Source organism: Podarcis tiliguerta, assembly GCF_965153285.1.
Source record: "Podarcis tiliguerta genome assembly, chromosome: 9".
NCBI classification, from domain to species: domain Eukaryota; kingdom Metazoa; phylum Chordata; class Lepidosauria; order Squamata; family Lacertidae; genus Podarcis; species Podarcis tiliguerta.
In genome coordinates, this window is record NC_139542.1 from 29,390,589 (window position 1) to 29,411,464 (window position 20,876).

At 40.8% G+C, this 20,876-nt stretch overlaps 1 protein-coding gene across 7 annotated transcripts in view; it reads right to left on the minus strand.

Moving 5' to 3' along the window:
* The window catches only part of ANKRD50 (ankyrin repeat domain containing 50), a 43,451-nt gene that overhangs the window by 14,156 nt on the left and 8,419 nt on the right, over positions 1-20,876 (minus strand). For all 7 annotated transcript variants that reach the window (XM_083457041.1, XM_083457045.1, XM_083457046.1 and 4 more), the window contains one exon: positions 6,228-6,457. In XM_083457041.1, coding sequence (XP_083313167.1) covers positions 6,228-6,457 — 230 coding nt within the window. The remainder of the gene's footprint in view (positions 1-6,227; positions 6,458-20,876) is intronic.

The window sequence follows — 20,876 nt, forward strand, 5'->3', positions numbered from 1 at the left end:
GATCTGTGAATGACCCAAGAGAGTCTGCAAACAGCACACAGTAATGTTTTGTTTGCATAACAGCCTTAAATTCTGTACTGTGTGCCATGCTTGCCCTGGAGACTTGCTCACAAATCTTACCTCCATCCTAAGTGCAATTGTGTAGCAAAGGGCAGTTGTATGTGAAGGATGGAACGCCTTCCTGGCTCAAGACAGTTTTTACACCAGTGTTGGCAGATCATCATTTGTCACTTACAAAGAAAAAAGTAACTTACTAATGATTAAGAGCCACAGGCATAGTATAAAATAAAGAAAACCCATGATCATGGCCCATAAACATACTGAGCAAAAACAATGGACAGAAAATAATATTTCTCATATAATAAGTCAAATGCCTGGGAAACTTTTTGTGTTTTAGCCTGGCACTAAATTGTGAATATTTCACAAATGGGGAGCCACAACAGAAAAAGTCTCTCACCCCGCTCTCTTGCCCTCAGGTGGGGCACCCAGAGGACAGCTACATATGAAGACCAAACAGTTCATACCTGAAGTTCTCCCAATATACTAGAAACTTCTACCACACCACCATTCTAAAAACAGTCAACCCTGAAGTAAGTGCCCCATCAAAACAACCAGGATTTCTGGTATATAGGCAAAGAAATGAAAAATGTCTTATGAGTCATGTAAAGTGGAACCCTTTGATACATGTACACATAAGAAAATGCTCACTTCAAATGAGAAAATTCCTCTCTTCTACACAGCTTTGACAAACACCCTACCCACTTAAACTCTGGATGCAAGGGAGAAACGTGCTAAGAGGAAGGCAAGCTTGGCAAAACCACACCGTGATCAACTGCTGCCTGGAAACCAATGTCCCCACTGTGGAAAGACGTGTGGATCCAGAATTGGCCTCCACAGTCACCTACGGACTCATTGTTAAAACCGTGTTTATGGAAGAGAATCTTAATCGGCTACGAGTGATTGAAGAAGAAGAAGAAGAAGAAGAAGAAGAAGAAGAAGAAGACCCATATGATGGTTTTGTAGGTTGGCTAATTTGGTCCCATGAAGCTCCTTTAGATCAGCTGAAGAAATTACACAGGGCATCATACTGAACAAGCCGCTGAAAAATACCTGTATTGCTGTCTCTTCTCCCCATTCTGGAATTTAATTAGCAGTTACCAACATGGTGGAACTGTACCAATGCTTTAATAAAAAGTTTTGTTTTGCTTCCCAATACAGTGCTAGCTAGTTTCAACTGTTAAATATTTTTACTTATCAGGAAAGTTGTTAAACATCATTTGTTGCTACTGCTTTATTTTAAGTTGCTAACATGCAGCATATTTTATGATGTCCCTATTAGTAGGGCTGAAATGTGAAAATAACAATAGTTTAAAAAAATGCATCCGGACAGCTTAGAAATAGTCTAGATGCAACTTTGATTATTTTTCCAAAATAAAAGGCAAGCTAATAACAGAAATATTGTAAAAATGAATTTGCCTGCTAAAAATGTGTTGGATGAACATCTAAAAATAACTTCCTTTGAGAAACTTGACACTTGGCAAGCAAGCAAGTATACCATGATAAATTAATAGCTTCAGGTATTTTAGAATCAGACGCTTATTGAAGCTACTTGGCTTTGAGGCACAGGTGGTATTTTAATGCCTTCTTTTTTAAAATGTAACTGTTTATAAACACTTACAGTCAAGTACAAAATGCTTTTTCTAGCATTCATTTCAATGGACATATTTTGAACTTAATCATTTTTTATTCATAACGATCACAAATTGGAACAAAATTGTTACCAAGGGTTACAGACGTTAATTGCACAATCTCAAACTTAATTTACTGCATTCATAGTACAGTAAGTAATTTTTCAATAAGAAGGCAAAATCAAGGAAAGATTAAACACTTAAGCTTCACTGATATCAACTGGACAGTGCAAATCCATCAATATGACTTCTAAAATGTTTTGACATTGGCTACAGCTAATGTTATTAATAACTTCCATAATAATTTTAATGTAGGAAGTGTCTTCACTCAGAATCCCATGCATTGTCATAAAACTCAGGGGGGAATTGTGCTTCTCAGTCCATCCATAGTGGTAGTTCATGTGCTTTCTGTACTTGAGACACTGAATAACACTTGTCAGTCAGAGCAGATGATACTATGCTCAGTGGGCGGATGTTCCAATTTGATATGACAGCTTTTTATATGTTCACATCATAGGTACTTGGGTTTACATCCCAAATATTGAGAATTTGTTGTCTAAAACTGTCACTTCTTGTACACAGCTATCTTCTTATTTGTAGGTGACTTTTCAGCCCACAGGTTGTTTTGATTTTGATTTTTGTTTGTCTGTACATTTCCAAATTTTTATGTTTTATGGTGGTGAAAAGAATCTGGAAAATCTAGAGATAAAGTAAGTGGGGCTATACAGGCCACTCTGTTCCATTTGGTCTCACTGGCACTCAGTTGTAGCTTCATTGCGTTCTGTTTTGTGTGCATTTCTTTTTCAGAATCCACAAAACATTTAAATGGCATGCATTTGGAAAGCACTTTTTTTCCCTTACAGAAAATATGCTCCTTTCAATGCTTTGAAAATAAATAAAATGCATCTACTTGCATGCACTTTTTGCACTCTAAAACTGCATTGCAAAAAGGAGAGAAAGAAGAGAGCAATGTGAATTGGAGTTGCATTCCGACCCACAAGCAAATTCAGCATCATCACATCAGACTGGTCTTCCGAGAAAAACAGACCAAATAAATTCCTCCCTCCTCCTCCTCCTCTGTTGCTGAGCTATGATCCTTTCCTCTTGCAAGGGACAAAAATGCATGCATGCTGTGAAATACATGCTATGAAAACTATGCAAAAGTTATATTTCAAATTGCCTTCACTCTGCAATTTGCTCACTACTCAAAATTATGAGTGTGTTTGCCTATAAAGAAGGGGAACCTTCCCTTTTCATCTTCTGAAAATAAACTGCTCCACCCTGTAACCAACTACATACTAACATACTTCTGGAAAGTTCTCAACCTTCAGTTGTCTTAAACAAAGACACATGTGTACACATTGGATGGAAGAAGCAACATATCTGAAATGCTGCCTACTTTTTTTGTATCTAGGAAGGGGATGGATCCAGGGAAGGCAGGAGAATTATGCAATACGGGAGGAGCAGCAGGAGGAACAAAAAAGAAAACACTGGAAAGAGGAGAGGACAATGCTGTTCACAGTGCAAATGCACGTATTTATTCTCAGGCTACAGAGGAAAGCAATCATGGCTGCTGCAGCTACTTATAAGAAAAAGCCTATTGTGCATGTATAAAATTACCGTATTTTTCGCTCTATAAGACGCACCAGACCATAAGATGCACCTAGTTTTTGGAGGAGGAAAACAAGAAAAAAAATATTCTGAATCCCAAAAGCCAGAACAGCAAGAGGGATAACTGCGCAGCAAAAGCAGCGATCCCTCTTGTTGTTCTGGCTTCTGGGATAGCTGCGCAGCCTGCATTCGCTCCATAAGATGCACACACATTTCCCCCTACTTTTTAGGAGGGAAAAAGTGAGTCTTATAGAGCAAAAATACGGTATATACAAGACACTACACACACTCCATTAACTTGTGAATTAAATTAAGTGAATCAACCAAATTTGAATGCCTCATTTTTAAAGAAATATATGAAATAGTGAAGGGGAAAAGGATTTAAATCAATTATGAAACAAGTTCTTTTTATCAGAGACTGAAAGATCAGCTGCAACCCGGAATGATGTGCCTATAGCAAGTATCAGGAGCAACCAGATTCAATGGGTGAGGCTGTTATACAAAGGTTGAAGAAATGAAAGATGCGCCCCTGAAGCATAATCCATTCATTTTTTCCTGTAACCTTTCATAACTTTGGGGGCAGGGGGAGTTGGAGGGAAAAGAATACTTCAAAGATGAAAAAGTGAAATGAGATGCAAAGCAAAAATGCAGTAGCTGTATGCTTTCAAGTTCACACCTTCTTTTCAAACATCCATATGGGCTAATAAAATATTCCATTCAAGGAAGTTGTTATCAGATGGATTGCGGGCCCTGCAGAAGCTACTATGCTTATCAACAAGGTACAATTGTATGCCTAAACAGCAAAGGGAACCTGTCACTTTTCACTGAAAGGATCTGAAACTGCTCAAGAAATTCAGTCAAACACGGTGCCGTTCAAAAGCTCTTGCCATACAGGAAATGATAGCTCAGGTTAAGTTTGACAAAAGTCGTTCATAGATCCAGAACTCCTGTTATGGTAGGTCAAGTCCAACTCACCACTCAGACGCCTTGCCCAAGACTCCTGCATTGCTCCCAACCAAGGTGGCATTAATCCGGGACAGGGCCTTCCGTGTGGTGGTTCCTTGTTTGCAGAATTGCTCTCCCTGGTGAGGTGTCCCTGTCTCTCTCATGACTGATTTTTTAGGAAATACGTGAAAATATTCCCATTTATGCAGGTATGAGATGGCTGAGATATACTGTTTATGGCAACCGTGAAATAAATAACTGTCAGGGTATGTGATTGTGTTTAAATGTTTTGATTTGATTTGAAATTGCACCGTTTAAATATTTTGCTGGGCTCCCATGGGAGGAAGGGTGGCATATAACAAATGATGATAATAATAACAGACTGCCCAGGACTCTTTATGATAGCAAATCAACTTAAATCATGGATAGTCAAAGCACCATTGCCCCCTCTTTCCTGGAACGTCCCGTGGTGACAGAACAAATCAGCCATGGAGGACAGGTTGGCATGGCACACAGAGGCCAAAGAGGAGATTAAAGGGTCGAACTAGACAATATGGCTCAAACCAATGACGCCACTACAAGAACAGAACCAATTTCTCCTAACACAATGAACTTACTTTCACCACAGGCACTGCAGGTTGGGAGGGGAGAAAGGAGAAGTTCACTCACACAACATTAGACTTCACCCTATCTAACGCCAAGGTTTTTTTCAGCCAGCACTCCCTGGAACTCAGGTGGGCACCATTGCCATTATAAGAGAACAAGAATGGCATTTGTGGTGAGTTCCAGCACCTGTTTTTCTACAAAAATAACACTGTCTAACACCATATGTTAACTGTGCGATTGCACAATGAAATGCACCTCAGTTTTTAAATCTCCTCTAAAGAGACATAGGGAGGCATTCTTGATTTTGACTATGGTACATTCAGACTGTCTCAACCCTTCTCCTCTCTCCCACTTTAGACACAGCACCACTGAAGTTCCTGCTTGCCCCAGGAGAAAAGTTGCCAGTGACATTACTAATGCCTTTAAGAAATTAATAATACAGTGGTACCTCAGGTTACAGATGCTTTAGGTTACAGACTCCGCTAACCCAGAAATAGTACCTCAGGTTAAGAACTTTGCTTCAGGATGAGAACGGAAATCGTGCTCTGGCGGTCAAGTGGCAGCAGGAGGCCTCATTAGCTAAAGTGGTGCTTCAGGTTAAGAACAGTTTCAGGTTAAGAACGGACCTACAGAATGAATTAAGTTCTTAACCCGAGGTACCACTGTAGTAATCTTTATCAATTTCTGAAATCAAATTATCATAACCAAATGCATCATCTAGTTTTGCTGTAAGGGTGAAGAGACCAGAGGTTTTTAATCTATTTATTCTTACTGTTAAGGCTTTATTATAACTGCAGTTTTATTCCACTCATTGCCTGGTTTCAAGCTGGTTTCACATGAAGGCTGGGAATCCAGTGTTTATGCTTCTCTACATTTAAGAAAAATCCCACGAACAATAGCAGCGGAGTGATGAAATGAGCTCACAATTCAGCAAAGACTGGAACAACAAGTTGTAGAAGATTCCCAATAGTCTGCCAACAGCATACTCCCAGGATCAAATACAGCTACACCCATGCAGTGAGCTTGCAAAAGGTAATCCTCAACTCCCAGAAAAAAAGATGACAAATCTAGATTTTTAGACAGAAAAAAAAATATTGCTGCACACACCAGACTAGTGGATTCAAGTCTTCAATGCTGTCATGTTTCATGCACTCTTTTACTGGGGAAGAACAGCACAAAAACCCCCATATAATATATCAGCATCCATGTAGATATACCCACTATGTGCAATAACCATTGTCAACTGGGTAAAGGCTCCAAGAAAATGGAGATTCCAGAAAGTTAATTGCTGAAATTTAGTGATGAGTAAAACATTTCAGAAAAGGATTTGACACACGAGGCTCCAAAAGCTAAGTTTTCATTAGTATTTGTACTCACCGGTAAACATTTTTGTAACAGCTTTGCTCTGCTTCCGGGCAGAGCACAGGAGCAGCAACCATGGAGGGAAAAACTCATAGTGACTAGCTAGAAGCTCAGCTATAGTTCCAGATAAGCCCGTAGATGTCTGGTCGCCTTCTGCAATGTTACATCCCTCATCCACAGAATCTACAAGGAGGAAGAGACTTTGTTGAGGGGGCTTGGCTCCGAGAAGAGGCAGCAAAATGCACCTGCAAGGAGAAGAAGAAAGGAGACTTATAATAAACACACATAAAATCCAGAAATATATTCTATATGGGTAGTTTTGTTTTTCAGCAAAGGAACTTGGGTGTGTTTGTGTGTATGTGTGTTTGCGTGTACACAAAGAAGTGTTCACAGTATGTACTAAAACGAGGTCGCTAGGGAATTCTTTTTCCAGTGTTGTCAGGGAATGCAGACTCACTTGCAGCCACTTTAATATTTGATTAAGCCTTTTAAACATGTAAACAAATGCAGCAGTTCAAGTGCTGAGGCCAACCACAAGCACGTCTGGATTATGCTTGTGCAGCTACCCAACATGGCCATAAACAGGGAATTTCAAGTTTAACAGGAGTTGGATACGCCCAGCAGAATATCTGTGAAATCTGAATAGAGGTTTTATTAGTACCAAGCGCAATCCCAGCTAAAGTTCTAGTAACAACTATTCGCAGCAATGCTCCTGGTCTGTACAAGCCCTATTGGAAGGTACTGCAGATACACAGGCCACCATTACTCTCTTGTGCGAATGCCATTCATTTCCATGGCTGAGTGCGCAACAAGTGGATGCTCTCATTATGAGACGGTACACAATCACAAAACCACCCAGTAAGAGCCTCTTTGCATGATCTCTGAAATAACATTCCTGAATTCAAGTCAGTATCCAGTTTGTTTACTCTAGCAAGCAGCTAAGTCCAAAGCTAAAGTGAACTGAAATTGAACCAGCAACTCTTGGCAAGATCAGAGGTGCTTGCTCACCCCTCATTCCTTGGAGGCTACATGATTCTTCACTGTATGAATACAAGATATTGCAGGACCATCTACCCAAACCAAACCAGACTGTCTACCTCCTTTGCCCCCACACAAAACGTCATGGTGGTAGATGTCTGAGTCCTTGCATCACTGCTAGGAAGCAGGCCATAACCTCCCCACCAAAACCGGTTGTGGGGTGAGAGCATATACTAACAGTAAGTACAGCATCAGAGCTATGAAAGCTTCAGAAATAAAGAAATAGCCCTTCAAGGAAAGGCAGCTGCCCCCAACAGCATGCTTCTCTCTGATCACAAGATTTGCAATTCTTAGGGTGGGGGTGGGAAGGAACAGGCAAAACCCAGAATCACTTAAATAACTCAAGGATGTGTTTGTGCTCCGGAATTCTTTATGACAGCATTTTATCAAAAGATGTGTCATGATAACAACCTGGATAATCCCCTTGGAATATAATTATAATTATAAATCTCCAATAAATGGGATTTAAGTAAAGTGTGAAGTAAAAAAAGTACATGCCAGATAAGAAAAAAAATATACAAATAGCTCAAAGTCTGTACAGCGGTACCTCGGGTTACAAACACCTCAGGTTACAGACGCTGCTAACCCAGAAGTAGTACCTCGAGTTAAGAACTTTACCTCAGGATGAGAACAGAAATCTTGCCCTGGCGGTGCAGCGGCAGCGGAAGGCCCTATTAGCTAAAGTGGTACCTCAGGTTAAGAACGGTTTCAGGTTAAGAATGGACCTTTGGAATGAATTAAGTTCGTAACCAGAGGTACCACTTACAGCCAATGAATAACTAGATATTAGAGTTGCAATCCTGATACATTTGCATTCTAGTCAGTCTCACTGAACTCAGTGGGGCTTGCTTCTGATTGAATAAGCCTAGGACTGCACAGAAAACCTATGAAACACATGTTTCCTTCATTGTACAAAAACCCTACTCATCTAATTGCACTTTCTGCCACCATGAAAGTCTTGGTTAACCAGTGAAAAAGGCATGCTCAATTATCCAAACTTCTGATTACTCAACGCAGCTATTGGGATGAATAAGGCTGTAGTACTATTTTATCAACTGGCAGGGATGGGGGTGGGTAGAGCCTTCAACGCAACTTGCATTTTTGCCATACCAAGGAAGTGATTCACCAACCGCTTCCAGTAATGTAGCCCCACTGACTTGACCAGATGAGTGAAAGGCCTGACACACTTCCAAAGTGTCATTTTGTATTACTAACCATTTGCCTTTTTGTTGTGTTTTTGGACTGGAATTCCCCCATCACCTCCAAGAATCCATAATTTCCATCATACTTTTTCTGAGTGCAGTTCTTTATGTCCCTATTTAAGACCAATTTTATCACAGAGGTGATTCCTAATTTATTTGAAATGGTTAAAAACAATCATTGGTGCATATTTAAATGGAATAGATATCCATTACTTTCTAATAATTGTAAAGAGCTAGGCATTCCATATGTAAGGTAAAACACATTCCATGCAAACTCGCCACAGTTCACATTTAGAACAGTTTGGCTATTCCCCATTTCCACCAGTGCATTCTGACTAAGATTTTTAAACACAAATTTAATTCTAGCAGGGGGGGAAAAGAATGCATTACAACGCATTACAGCTACCAGTAACTTCCCAAGGCTAGAGCATCATTACAACAGGAGATATCACACAAAAAAGCAGACTCTTTTAAGTGTCTGCTTCAGCGCATCCAGAATTTTCTAACTTCCAACTGCATCCTGACCTCAGGCCTATTCAGCAGATTCTTCAATAAGGCAACTGTTCCTGCCATGAAATAGTCTTGACTAGAAAATAATCCCTTTATTTTCAAAAATGCCATCTTGGTTTCAGAGCAGAATGAACTGCGGCTCTTCGCCCCCTTCTCGTGCCAGCCAAATGTTTCGTTATCTCTAGAGAAGGTTAGCAGTCATCTTGGAGACCGTTTGAAAATAATCATGAGCTCTGTAAAATAAGATGTAAACAATATGCCATCAAACCTAATTATATGTTATGAGTGAGAAATCGATCTTCAGAGTGACAACAAGTGGAACAAAGGGCTGGGAGCATCTGAAACTTCTGCATCTCCACATAACACTGGCTTTACTTCCAAATTCAGATGTGCAGCTGCACTGTTAGCCCCTCTTTATTCGCTTGTTTCTACCATTTCCCTAGATATTTACCATAGGTAATCACTCCTACCCTTCACTCCTCCCTTCAATAGCAAAAACACCTTTATGAGAAAGGCTCTTCATGTTAATCAGATGCGCTTTAAAAATATGTCACAAAGAACCTTCCATTCAAATCCACAGCACTAAACTTTTCCAACTTTTGCATCTGTGGGAATCAGCCATCCATGCCATGTAGGAAAAAGGTCTCCACAGAACACCATCAAACACCAGCCAGTCATGTGGCTTTGGTTGGGAGATGCAACCAAGCCATGCCTTTTATTTTACTCTCCCCTCCCTCCCACTACATTCACGCTTATGTAGTAATTTGTGATAAAATGTTCATGGCTGCAGCAGCAGCAAATGCCTTTCATCTTGGAAGCTCACACTAAACACATTTCCCTAGAATGGCTCGTTTTGGGATGATCAGTGCCAACTCTTCCAAGAGAGTGCAACCTCCTGCAACCTTTGCCAACACTCCTGCAAGTGGTAAAAACCTGCACTGCTACACCAAGAAATGGGAATCTGTGGCCTTCTGAATTTTGGCTGCCCTAGTCGGTATGGCAAACAGTGAGAGGTGATGGCAGTGGGGTCCAGCAACACCCAAAGGTCTCTGCACTACATATTTTACACATGATTTTCTGTATCTTATGTAAATCGGGTTAGCCATGCAGGCATCAAAATTGGACAACACACTCAGTTCCTAAGAAACAGCACAAATTGGTTTATGTGTTCATTGATCATTTGGATATAAATTCAGCTTCATCTCACCAGAATAGGTCTATAAATCCGGAAGGCCATATTCCCTCATATGAACCTGTCTGGGCTCTGAAATATTCAGGGGAGCCTCTTTATCTTGGTCCCACCACCCTCAAAGGCATGTTTGGTAGATACGCAGGACAGGGCCTTCTCAGTGGCTGCTCCCAGACTTTGGCTGCTCCCTTCCTAGAGAATTACGATTGGCTCCCTCCTTGTTGACTTGAAAGGGCTATTGCTGTCCTGTTTTTATTGTAATGATCTATATGTTTGTGTGTGTGTACGTTTAAATGTTGTTTTTTAAATGAAAGCTTTCTCCCCCTAGGTTTCACCTGTTTCTGTTTTAGCTGTAAGTTGCTTTGGGTTCCTATCAGGGGGAAAGGCAGGATATCAATAATGATATAAATTAAGAAATAAATGAAGATCACCCACAGGAAATCTCAATACACTTTTCCAGCAGCACCTCTCCTTTTGTGACATTTGGTGCCATTTTCGAACTGCTCAACTGCACCAATTCTATACAGCTTCTGAACTCACCTGAATTGCCAATTCATTTCAACGCTGAGAGAAGTATCTTGCCAGAGTTATCCGCTGAATGTTTGGACTTACAAGATTTACAGTTGCCTCTGGATTTCTCATTTCCTTTCCTGAATCTATATCATACAAACAAGAGGCTTGACAAATCTGAAAAGAATTTAATGTGATAAAAAGAGGATGCACTTCTGCAGCAATCAAAGGATTTCCCTGGATAGATATGAAAAGGAAGCTACAGACAATGGAAGAGTAGAGACTTCTCCTCACAAAGGCTTCCTCAAAGGACACAATAATTCTTTATACGACGTTTAAAGTAACAATACTGCATTTTATTTTATTTTTGCTCCAGTAAAGCCACTGGTACCTCTCCCCACTTCCTCCATATATTTCAACTTTCACCTTAATAAATTTAACATAACTTTCATTGATCTAAGTACTTGAGGGGAAGTGTAAAACCACAGAGGAACTGCACAATGTCTGGATAGTTCAGTGCAAGACTTTGTAGTCATTCTTCGGAATTAGCAGACTGTGAATGCATCCTTTTTAACACAGATGACAAGAACTGGTTGTAGCTTTCAAAAGGAACCAGTGCCATCTACGATGCTATCAGAACTTCCTTATCCCTGGAAAAAAAACACACCCCTACCTAACATTCAAGAATTTCCCTCATCTGCTTTACAGCCACACAAAACTGCTGGTTCAGTAACCCTGAAATACACCGGGATCCCTAGATCCTTTCTCATTTTTCCACTGATACAAAATATGCTTTAGCCCCCAAAGCATATGACACAACACTGGGTGCTACTAGATTGCATTCCATTTCTTTTATTCATTTTATTATTTTGCATTCCATTTCTTTTATTCATCTTCAGGACATCATTCCGTACATCCTGCATAATTCCTCAATGTCCATTTAAGTTAGCTACTTCATAGGCAACCCCCCACTTTCCCTCCTGAAGTTACCAGCGAAAAGAATGAATAAAACAGGTTTAAGGACTATGGCTGCAACACTAACTTTGTCTGCTGAAGTTCTGTTGAATCCAGTGGGACTTATTCTCTAATACTTGAACGAAGGACACTAATTCCTACTTGATCATTTATTTATCTCCTTTTCGGTTTCATACACTTCTTGATTGCAACTAACAAACCGACAAACCTCAAAGTGGTTTACAAAGAGATTTTACCATGTAGTATTTCCCCATCTTCGCTTTGTTTAGTTCTTCATTCGCCTTGCACTACACTGCATTGCTAAACTCCAAATGGATTACTCTACCTATCTGTTCAAGAAAATGCAACTTTGCTCAAAATAAGTAATCATAAACCTGTGTGGCAGGTGTTAATATTCTAGGTGGAAATCTTTCTGCCAAAAACACACCAAATATTATTATAATTATCTGGCTGGGTTTCCCCAAGTGAATCAAATAAGATCAGGGTCTGATATCCTATGGTCACATGCTTGGCCTTTTGGGGGTGAAATTGAAAACATTATTATCTGGGAGCAAGTCCCAATGAATTCAGCAGGACTTACTCCTGAGTAGATGTGCACAGGATTGCACTGTTAGCCTGCCTTTTCTAGTTGCATTATAATTTATGAGCAGGCAAGCGGAGTGCATGGTAGTTCATCTTTCCATAACCGCTGACCTTCTTCATAGTCTTTTTGACAGCAGCAGTACTCTGAATGGTAATGATGAATTTAACACTTTAAAGGTTGCAAAGGGAAGGTCTCACACACACCACCATGTAATACCCCGCATTTATCTGTACTGACTTTCATCTTCCTTTTTCAATTCCCTTAGTTAATCCAGCCAAGCAATGAGTTCAAATGGATCACTGTATCATCTTATAGCTTACACTTGGACACCAACACAGCAATCATAATTATGAAATTTCAGTGTCTCCTCTTTCGCTGTCACTGAATCCTTATATAAATCTGCTTTAGCCACAGTCTGCTTTAGACATAGATATCTTTGTTTCATCATTTTACAGATCATTAATATGTTAAGCTCATGTCCTCCAGGTTTATTAAATGGCTGCAATCTATACTCTAACAGTCAGTACTAATACAGAAACAGACTATTTTGACATATACTTAAAATGGTAAAATTACAGCAAAGGTAGTGCCTCTCTATTTTTGGTAACATGCTCTGTAAAATCAAGCTTTCCCCCTTATTTGTTCTCTTCTACTCACAAGCTGGTTCTCTAGGTCATAACATATGCTAAATCAAGCAGAATTCCTTCTCTACACCATCTTGATTTATAACTAAAGCAGTTTGTAGCACAACCATGTATGGTGGTTTGTTCCATCTCTCCTAACGAGTCCGTTAGAAAGGAGAGAGAGAGAGCACTATGTAAAAAAGATTCACTTTTTGAACTGACTCATACATAATAGAACCAGTAACAAAAACTTACAGTGAAACTCTGCAACCAGCAGAGCTGAGGGGAATTAAGAGTCCAGCAACATTTGAAGAACCACAGGTTCACCACCCTTGGTGTCAGTTTTTAAGGACACTCAGTCATTTCAAAGAAAACAACTATATTCTCACAATCCCTTCTATACCCTGAAAATCAATTTTCTACCTCTTTCCCTTAACTTCTTGTAGTATGCGTTGCCTATTTGTCAACAACAACAACTGGAACACAGCAAAATTAACCTATGTTCACTGTATGTTTGCCATAACTGTATCTTGCTGTAGTCATTTTTGCTTTTCTAAAGTTAATTTCTTAACGTTCTGCAGGTTTCAAAAATTATGTGCAAGTACAATTTAGCCTTCCAACTTTGCCCCTGGACAAGTTGCTTCTTTCTGCCATTCATCCTTTCTCCTCCGATTTCTTTCCCATCTCCTTTGAAGTAGTGGGTTGTCACAAAGTGACTCACCTCAGCACCAAAAGCTGAGGCATAAATCACACTAACGCTGTTAACAAAATCTATTCCACAATTTATGTCTTCAGCCTCTTAGATATACCATGATTGCAAGAGGAAAGGGAAGACTTTTAAATAGCACTGTTCCACCTGTGCTGCCACCACCGCATATTTTATATGGCAATTTCCCCCAAAAGTCCTACTAGTGATTTAATGCAAAAAGTTCTCGGAAGTCCCAGAAGTCTGGGTTTGGAGATTTAGTAAAAATGACAGACAAAGCAAGTTAAGAACACCAAAATGAATTGAAAGAAAAATTGTTCAATTTTCTCTGCACTGTGTTTTAAGCTGTTTATATCTATCCAAGCAATGGATGTTGGGGAGGGGCGAATTCTCATGACATTAAGTCATACTGAAAGCAGTTGTGTCCAGCTGGATACAGTGCTGGCCGTGGATGGCAAGGGCTCAAATCCCAACTCAGCAATGGGTCACTTGAGGTCTGGGGTAAGTGACTACTGGCAACCAACACAGAGTTGCTCATGAATAAACACAATAGGGACAAAAAAGCCCTATTGACATAGGAGTCAACAAAAAACTGCAATCTAAAACATATGTAAGTTGTGAATGCTTATGACTTAGTTATTTACTTTGTTGCTTCAAAACAACAGAATTCTTGTTAAAGTGTGGATTATGAAGTAATCTAGTTGACTATTTGTTCATTTTTTATGCTGAAAAAGCCCCCCTTGGCTTATACTTGAGTGAGGGTCCTTTCAGGCTGCTCCTTCCTCCTCTGCTGCCTTTGCCGCTGGCGGCGGCGGAGGAACGAGCAGCCCGAAAGCAGCCCTTTTGGGCTGCTTGTTCTTCCTCCACCGCTGCTGCCACCGCCAGGTTTGTGGTGTAGTGAACCAGCTTATACTCGAGTCAATAAGTTTTCCCAGTTTTTTGTGGTAAAATTAGGTCCCTCGGTTTATATTTGGGTCAGTTTATACTCGAGTATATACAGTATTCCTTGTGCCAAATGTACAGACCATGTAGTTAGTGGGGAAATGTTGCAACCTAGAAAAATGAAAGAAAACTGTCACTTGGTACAACTAGAATTTCCAAAGGGTGAGGCTGGCTCATTTTCAAAAGCCAATAAATGCACTGATGAATTAGGAACAGAAATGTGTAGCTGAATTGAAAGGCAAGGATGAAAAGCACAGTAGCAGGAATGGCAAACTGATCAGAAAGAGGTTGATAATAATGATTTTATTTATACACCCATGCATTTTGATCAAATGATCTGCAAGGTGGCTTACAACCTAGGTAGTGGGGCAGGAAAACTGAAAAAAAAAAATCACATCTGGCAATCAATGTGCCCTATTGGTTTCAGATAGCACAAGGGTAGCCAAGTCTACAAAGACCGGGACACAAATTTTCACGGGCCCCCTAGCAGCTATGGTGGCTCATTTACAAGACGTTATGTGTTTTGTGTTAATTCTGGAAGTGTGTACTAGATTCTGACCAAACTAAGTCTCCTAGAGCACAATATACACCAGGAGGCTTAGTTTGGTCAGAATACACTACGTTGCCAGACACAAAATACATTGGCATTATTTTCAGCTGTCCGAAGGAGACCTGGTTTGTCTGGCTGGTGGCAGAGGACAAAAGATCCCCAACCCCTTGCTTCTGCAATCCCAGGGCAACTGGGGCACTGGTTTGGAGGGGGGCTGGCGTGGAGTCTGCAGCTCTTCATTCATTGTTCAATGGCTAGTGAAAGGTTAGTTCTTCCAGGATTTAGAACAGCTGGTGCACAGTTTGATGACATACTCATCCTATTCTGTGTTCACATCTGCATTGGCATGAACAAAGGGAAAAAGCATTAGGTATGGACTCTGTACAGTTTGCACACCTTGTTTGGCGCAGGGATATATTTCCTGGTGATGTTAGGTAACAATACCCCAAGGCTACCACCTGCTTAATCTTGGTCTCTAATGGGCACCTATAACGGAGATCCCTGAGAACGGGACATGTCTAGTCAGGCAAGGTTGGGATTAACTTTAACCTGGATACAAATCGCCCAGACAAACCTGCAGAGATTGCGTTGCTTCATGTTCCTCTGTCTACAGTCTACTTCCATTAAGAAAGACGGCTTTTCTCAGTCAGGGAAAATAGAGTAAGCCCAATTCCTAGCACTCAGAAAACTGTCGCTTAATCCTGGCTGGCTCATGTAAGTTTATCAGAACCAAAGCTGGTTCTGAACAGCGCATAGTTAAACTATGGAATTTGTTTCCACAAGAAACCAGGATGGCTTTAAAAGAATTTAGCAAATTCAAGAAGGATAAGACTCTCAAAGGCTACTAGCCAGAATGGCTATATTTTCCCTCCACTGGTTGGGGTAGTATGCTCTGAAATACCAGCTTCCTGTGGGCCAAGAGGGAGTCTGTGCAGCACATTTCTCTGGTAAAATACGTAGATTTTGCATTAATCTAAGTCCCACTCATCTCCTGAACTGCTCTCCCAATCAAACGGAGTGGACTATTCTCTGCTTATTCCCATGAATATCCAGCAAATATGAAGCACAAAGACTTGAAACAAGGGAAACATTTGCTTAAAAACAGCCTTTTCGTGTGAGCATGCTGGTAATGCTTCAGAAACCCAGTGACAGAGTAATAGCATCTCATTTCTCTAGAACGATTGTTCAACAAGACAGAAAGCGTATCCTGGTAGGAAAGCCAACATCCTCCCACTCCTCTTACGCCTCAGGCTTCTCTACTGGGATTTCTTCCAGTGAGTTATCCCCACCCCACCAGCTTTCAATTATTCTGAAATAGCAAAAGTCATCCTTAAGGAATTAGGCTATTGCCTCAGATCTAGAGCAGCATATTTAAAGGAGGGAAATCTAGCCGTGAGTAAGAATGCTATCGCTTATGCAAAGGAGATACTATAAATTTCAAACAAAAACAAAAACAAATCACATGTGCCCCAACCATTAAAGCATGGGCAAGAATAAAACAAGCAACTGGCCAACATCCTTGTTACATTCTCGACAAATAATTTCCAAACTTTATTTTAATCATATTCATTCCCTCTAATAGTAAACTTCGTGTTGATCAGAAGCGGAGCCGAAGTCAAACTGGGACAGAGACAAGGCAGAGAGGGCTCTGTATACTTTGGAGCTTTGCCAAGTATGCATTTCCTTTCTGGTTCTGGGTGTTTTGTTTTTTGTTTTTCTTAGAAAAGCAAAAACAACAACCAAGTCCTCCTACAGGAAAAGAATGACGTAAGGAACAGTTAGGAAGTCTGAGAGTGACAAAAACAGTCACCTCCATCAACAAAGACAGGAGGCGGGTGGGTAGACATAAGATGAAATAGGAAATACAAGCCCTCGGTGGGTTAAATGACCATTCAACCAATGACACTCTCTTCCCTTCAACCTGAGGCCTGATGGGAGGGGAGAGAATTAGGGTTGAGGCCTGCACACCGGCTGGAGCCTATTTGCTGACCCACTGTTCTCCGGCCTTCAAGTTCAATCCCAATATGGGTGTGCCCTCTTTGCAACATAAATGGTCCTTTGGGAGCGATTAATAAGAAGGGGAGGATAGAGGAGAAAGCACTTTCTCCAACCCAAATGCATTGGTTCAATAGAACAATTTAAACTCTAGGGGGAAGATTCTCAAATGTGGAGCAGAACAAAAATTGGGAATTCACTCTCCGCACTCTCCCATTACAGCACCAGCAGAGAGACATAAAACTACTCTGCCCAACACTGTATCACTCATGAATGCTGCAAGGGGAACCTCAGTACTAACTCTATTACCACATGATTTAGCCAGCAGGCAAGCATAACATTTTCTTCTTTCCCACCCTCTCAAAATCCCCTACCTCCAATCCTGTCATACCATACCTAGCTCTGGAATGGACTATGGCAAAATACTTGTGCGTGTACCCACTTATAATTCTCTCTCTCTCTCTCTCTCTCACACACACACACACACACAGCAGGATGGAAACTTAAGTGACTGTTACTGTCATAAACTGTCCATGCCATAAACTGCCCATACCTGAAAGCACAAAGTCATTCACTGATTGAATGTCAGGCTACTACAAGATTAGCATTGCAATGCTTGATCTCTTAAAAAAGAACACTTGAATTCTTTGCGAAAGCCAAGTAACTGCTTTGTGACAGACAAGGCCTGCTTTGTCAGTACAAGCTTCCTTCTGCTTCCCACATCACTGATTTTCTATATGGTCCAGGTATATACCAGGATGGCGGTACTTGTGTTTTCTGGAGCCAATATATTTGCAAGCCATTTCCAATTAAGACAGTAAACCTCTCTCTAAGGTTATATTGCTTTCTGTCATACTGGTCTCTCTAACCAGCTCTAACCAGATAATATACAGAGAGCATTAATATTTAGCACCTCTATAGCACATTCAAGTGTTCAGTGCCAACGTATATTTTCTGAGTTATCCTTACAAGCCTGTTTTATCAAGACTTGAGAACCTCCAGACCAAACTAGACCCAACAGGAATCCTAATTTGGCCCATGAGGCAAATCCTCACAAGCCAAACACAATCACCCTACACCTAATGTCCTCTATGACGGCCATTGTGTGGCAGGTTGCAATGAAATGAGCGGTGTGGAAATAATCACATCATTAATTGTCTTAAATTTGAAAATTACATAGCAGACAATGAAACTTTGTCTTTGGCAGAAATCAAATTGCGAGAGAACAGAAACAGCACTGATTGTGACGGAGATGGATTGGAATAGAAATCCCTAGTTACCTCTGACTTCTAGGACTATATACCGCAGATAAATTCTTTAGCACTGTTATCATGGAGAGGAGAGGTGCAACTATGGCAAAGGAGAAGGGGATCTAGACTGAGCTGGCCACTTCTGATTCTTCCTCTCCGCGCCCACAACTCCATTGTTTCTCTCTTCTTTCCCCATCATCATAGCTACTGCCGCTTCACCAATTTAAACTTGCTCCAATGTATCATCATCATAATGCTTCTTCCTGCTAGAAACGTGAGATACATTAGCACTGCCATAGGGGATTTAGCTGCAGTCCCACCCTCAACCAGGTAGCATAATGGTATGAGTCACATAAGCATTGGTAAAGTGAGTCATGAAATTAGCCATCTAGGGTTTGCCGATCAGAAGGTTGGCGGTTTGAATCCCCATGACGGGGTCAGCTCCCATTGCTCAGTCCCTGCTCCTGCCAACCTAGCAGTTCAAAAGCATGTCAAAGTGCAAGTAGATAAATAGGTACCGCTCCAGTGGGAAGGTAAATGGCGTTTCCGTGCCCTGCTCTGGTTTGCCAGAAGCGGCTTAGTCATGCTGGCCACATGACCTGGAAGCTGTCTGCAGACAAACGCCGGCTCCCTCAGCCAGTAAAGTGAGATGAGCACCGCAACCCCAGAGTCGTCTGCAACTGGACTTAACTGTCAGGGGTCCTTTACCTTTTTTAATGCAGTTCAGAACTAATAGTTATAACAAACTAACACTCAGTCCCTTCCATCACCTATGCAAGGGAAAACCTTTGCAATAACCATTTACCTAGAACTTTGGCCACAATGCTTAAATCACAAGACAATCCAAAACTGTCAGCAACATATATATTGGGATCAGCAGGTCAAGGGATAATAAAAAATCGCACAGGTACATAGAGGACTGTAAAGACATTAACAGCACCTGCTGTTATGGCAAATCAACTTTTATGTTTTAATCTGGACCACAGTGTGCGGATGTATTTTGATCAATTTGTCCATATCAAAAGTTTCCTATTCAACTCTATTCCTACCAAGCAAATGCTGGTCTGATATCTGAGCAGGTTACCCACAAACATACCACAGGCAGAAGGAGCTCCAGGTTTTTTCAGTGATGAAAAAATTGTATAAAGCCCAAAGAGACCAATGGCCACACAAATTCTCTACCATATATATTTAAATCCATACTATAAGGCATATAGTCCAACTATTTAACCCCTTGTTTTCAACAGATATTGTGCTGGCTTCAAGGTTGTCTTTTATCTCAAGGCTTAGTCCAAGAGTACTCCACATCAAGCTGCTCTTGAAAAGAAAGGAAGATTGCGGGACTCAAGTACCAACTAATGATAAGGATAGAAGTTGGAAGGCGTGAGAGACAGGAAGACACCAGTACAGAAATGGAAGATATGTACTGCACACCTAAGGGCGATAAAGCAAGTTGCTTAGGATCTCTCTCTGGGAGCAGATAATAAAGTTCTTGGACTAAATTAAGGACTAAAAAGAAAAAGGGACAAAATTCCTTGATTGTTTAAGAGCAGCGTGTTACTTTGTATCTTGTAACATTTGTTTGTCACTATTTTAGGAATGCTTCCAATAAAGCTCTGAAATTCATTCTTGTGGTGGAGAGCTTATTTGCTTCTGTTCTGCGCAAGGTCCAGATCATGGATTCTGTTGCAACAACATACTAGCCATGATGACTATGATTTGCTTCCACAGTCAGAGGCAGGGTGGAGGAATGTTCTTGTGCTCAGGTCCTGTTTGCAGGTTTCCTATGGTCATCTCGTTGGCCACTGTGAGAACAGGATGCTGCAGTATATGGTCCTTTGATCTGAACCAGCGGACTCTTCTTATTGCCCTTAAGAACTTATATTTGCAATCCTAAAAAACATTTACTTGCAAGTTCCATTCAATCAATAGGATTCACCTTATGGCTAAACTGCTAGTTATAAACACCTGCTCCAACCATCTTGAATTACAATCTTGAGAGCAACCGCCACTAAAATGGTCCCAAGGAAACATGCATAGGAGTAGGGTGCATGCCATGCCTAATTTTCTCTGATGTGTACCTGCTTGAAGAGGCTTGCATTTTCTGGAGACTCATATGAACAGCTGTTAGGGATGGTACAATCTGATGCACTTTTGCAGCTGTGTTCAAGTCTATTAAAATTTAATTTTCATGGCCTTTGAAGCTTAGAGGCTTGAAAGGGAGGCAAAGGGAAACACACAAAACAAAGACTGGGAAAGGACAACATGAGATGTTTCATGCAAATAAAACCTCTGTGCACTGCAAACAGGCAATTATTTGCCTGGACTTTCATCAGATACCTTTGCTAGAGAGGTAGCTCCCTTCTCTGCTACAGATGGAGAGGGAGCAGATAATAGGCAAGAAGTTGCAGACAGCATTTCCTCCCCTTTCTGTTACCTCTCTCCTTGCATATACCTCAGGCAGAATGTAACAGACATTTCTCTTTTGTACCATGAACAAAGGCAGTACGATTACCAAAGGATTTGCCTGCTTTACACCAAAGGTGAATCCGTATAAGGCTTTCGATATTATAACATTTGAAGAGTTATAA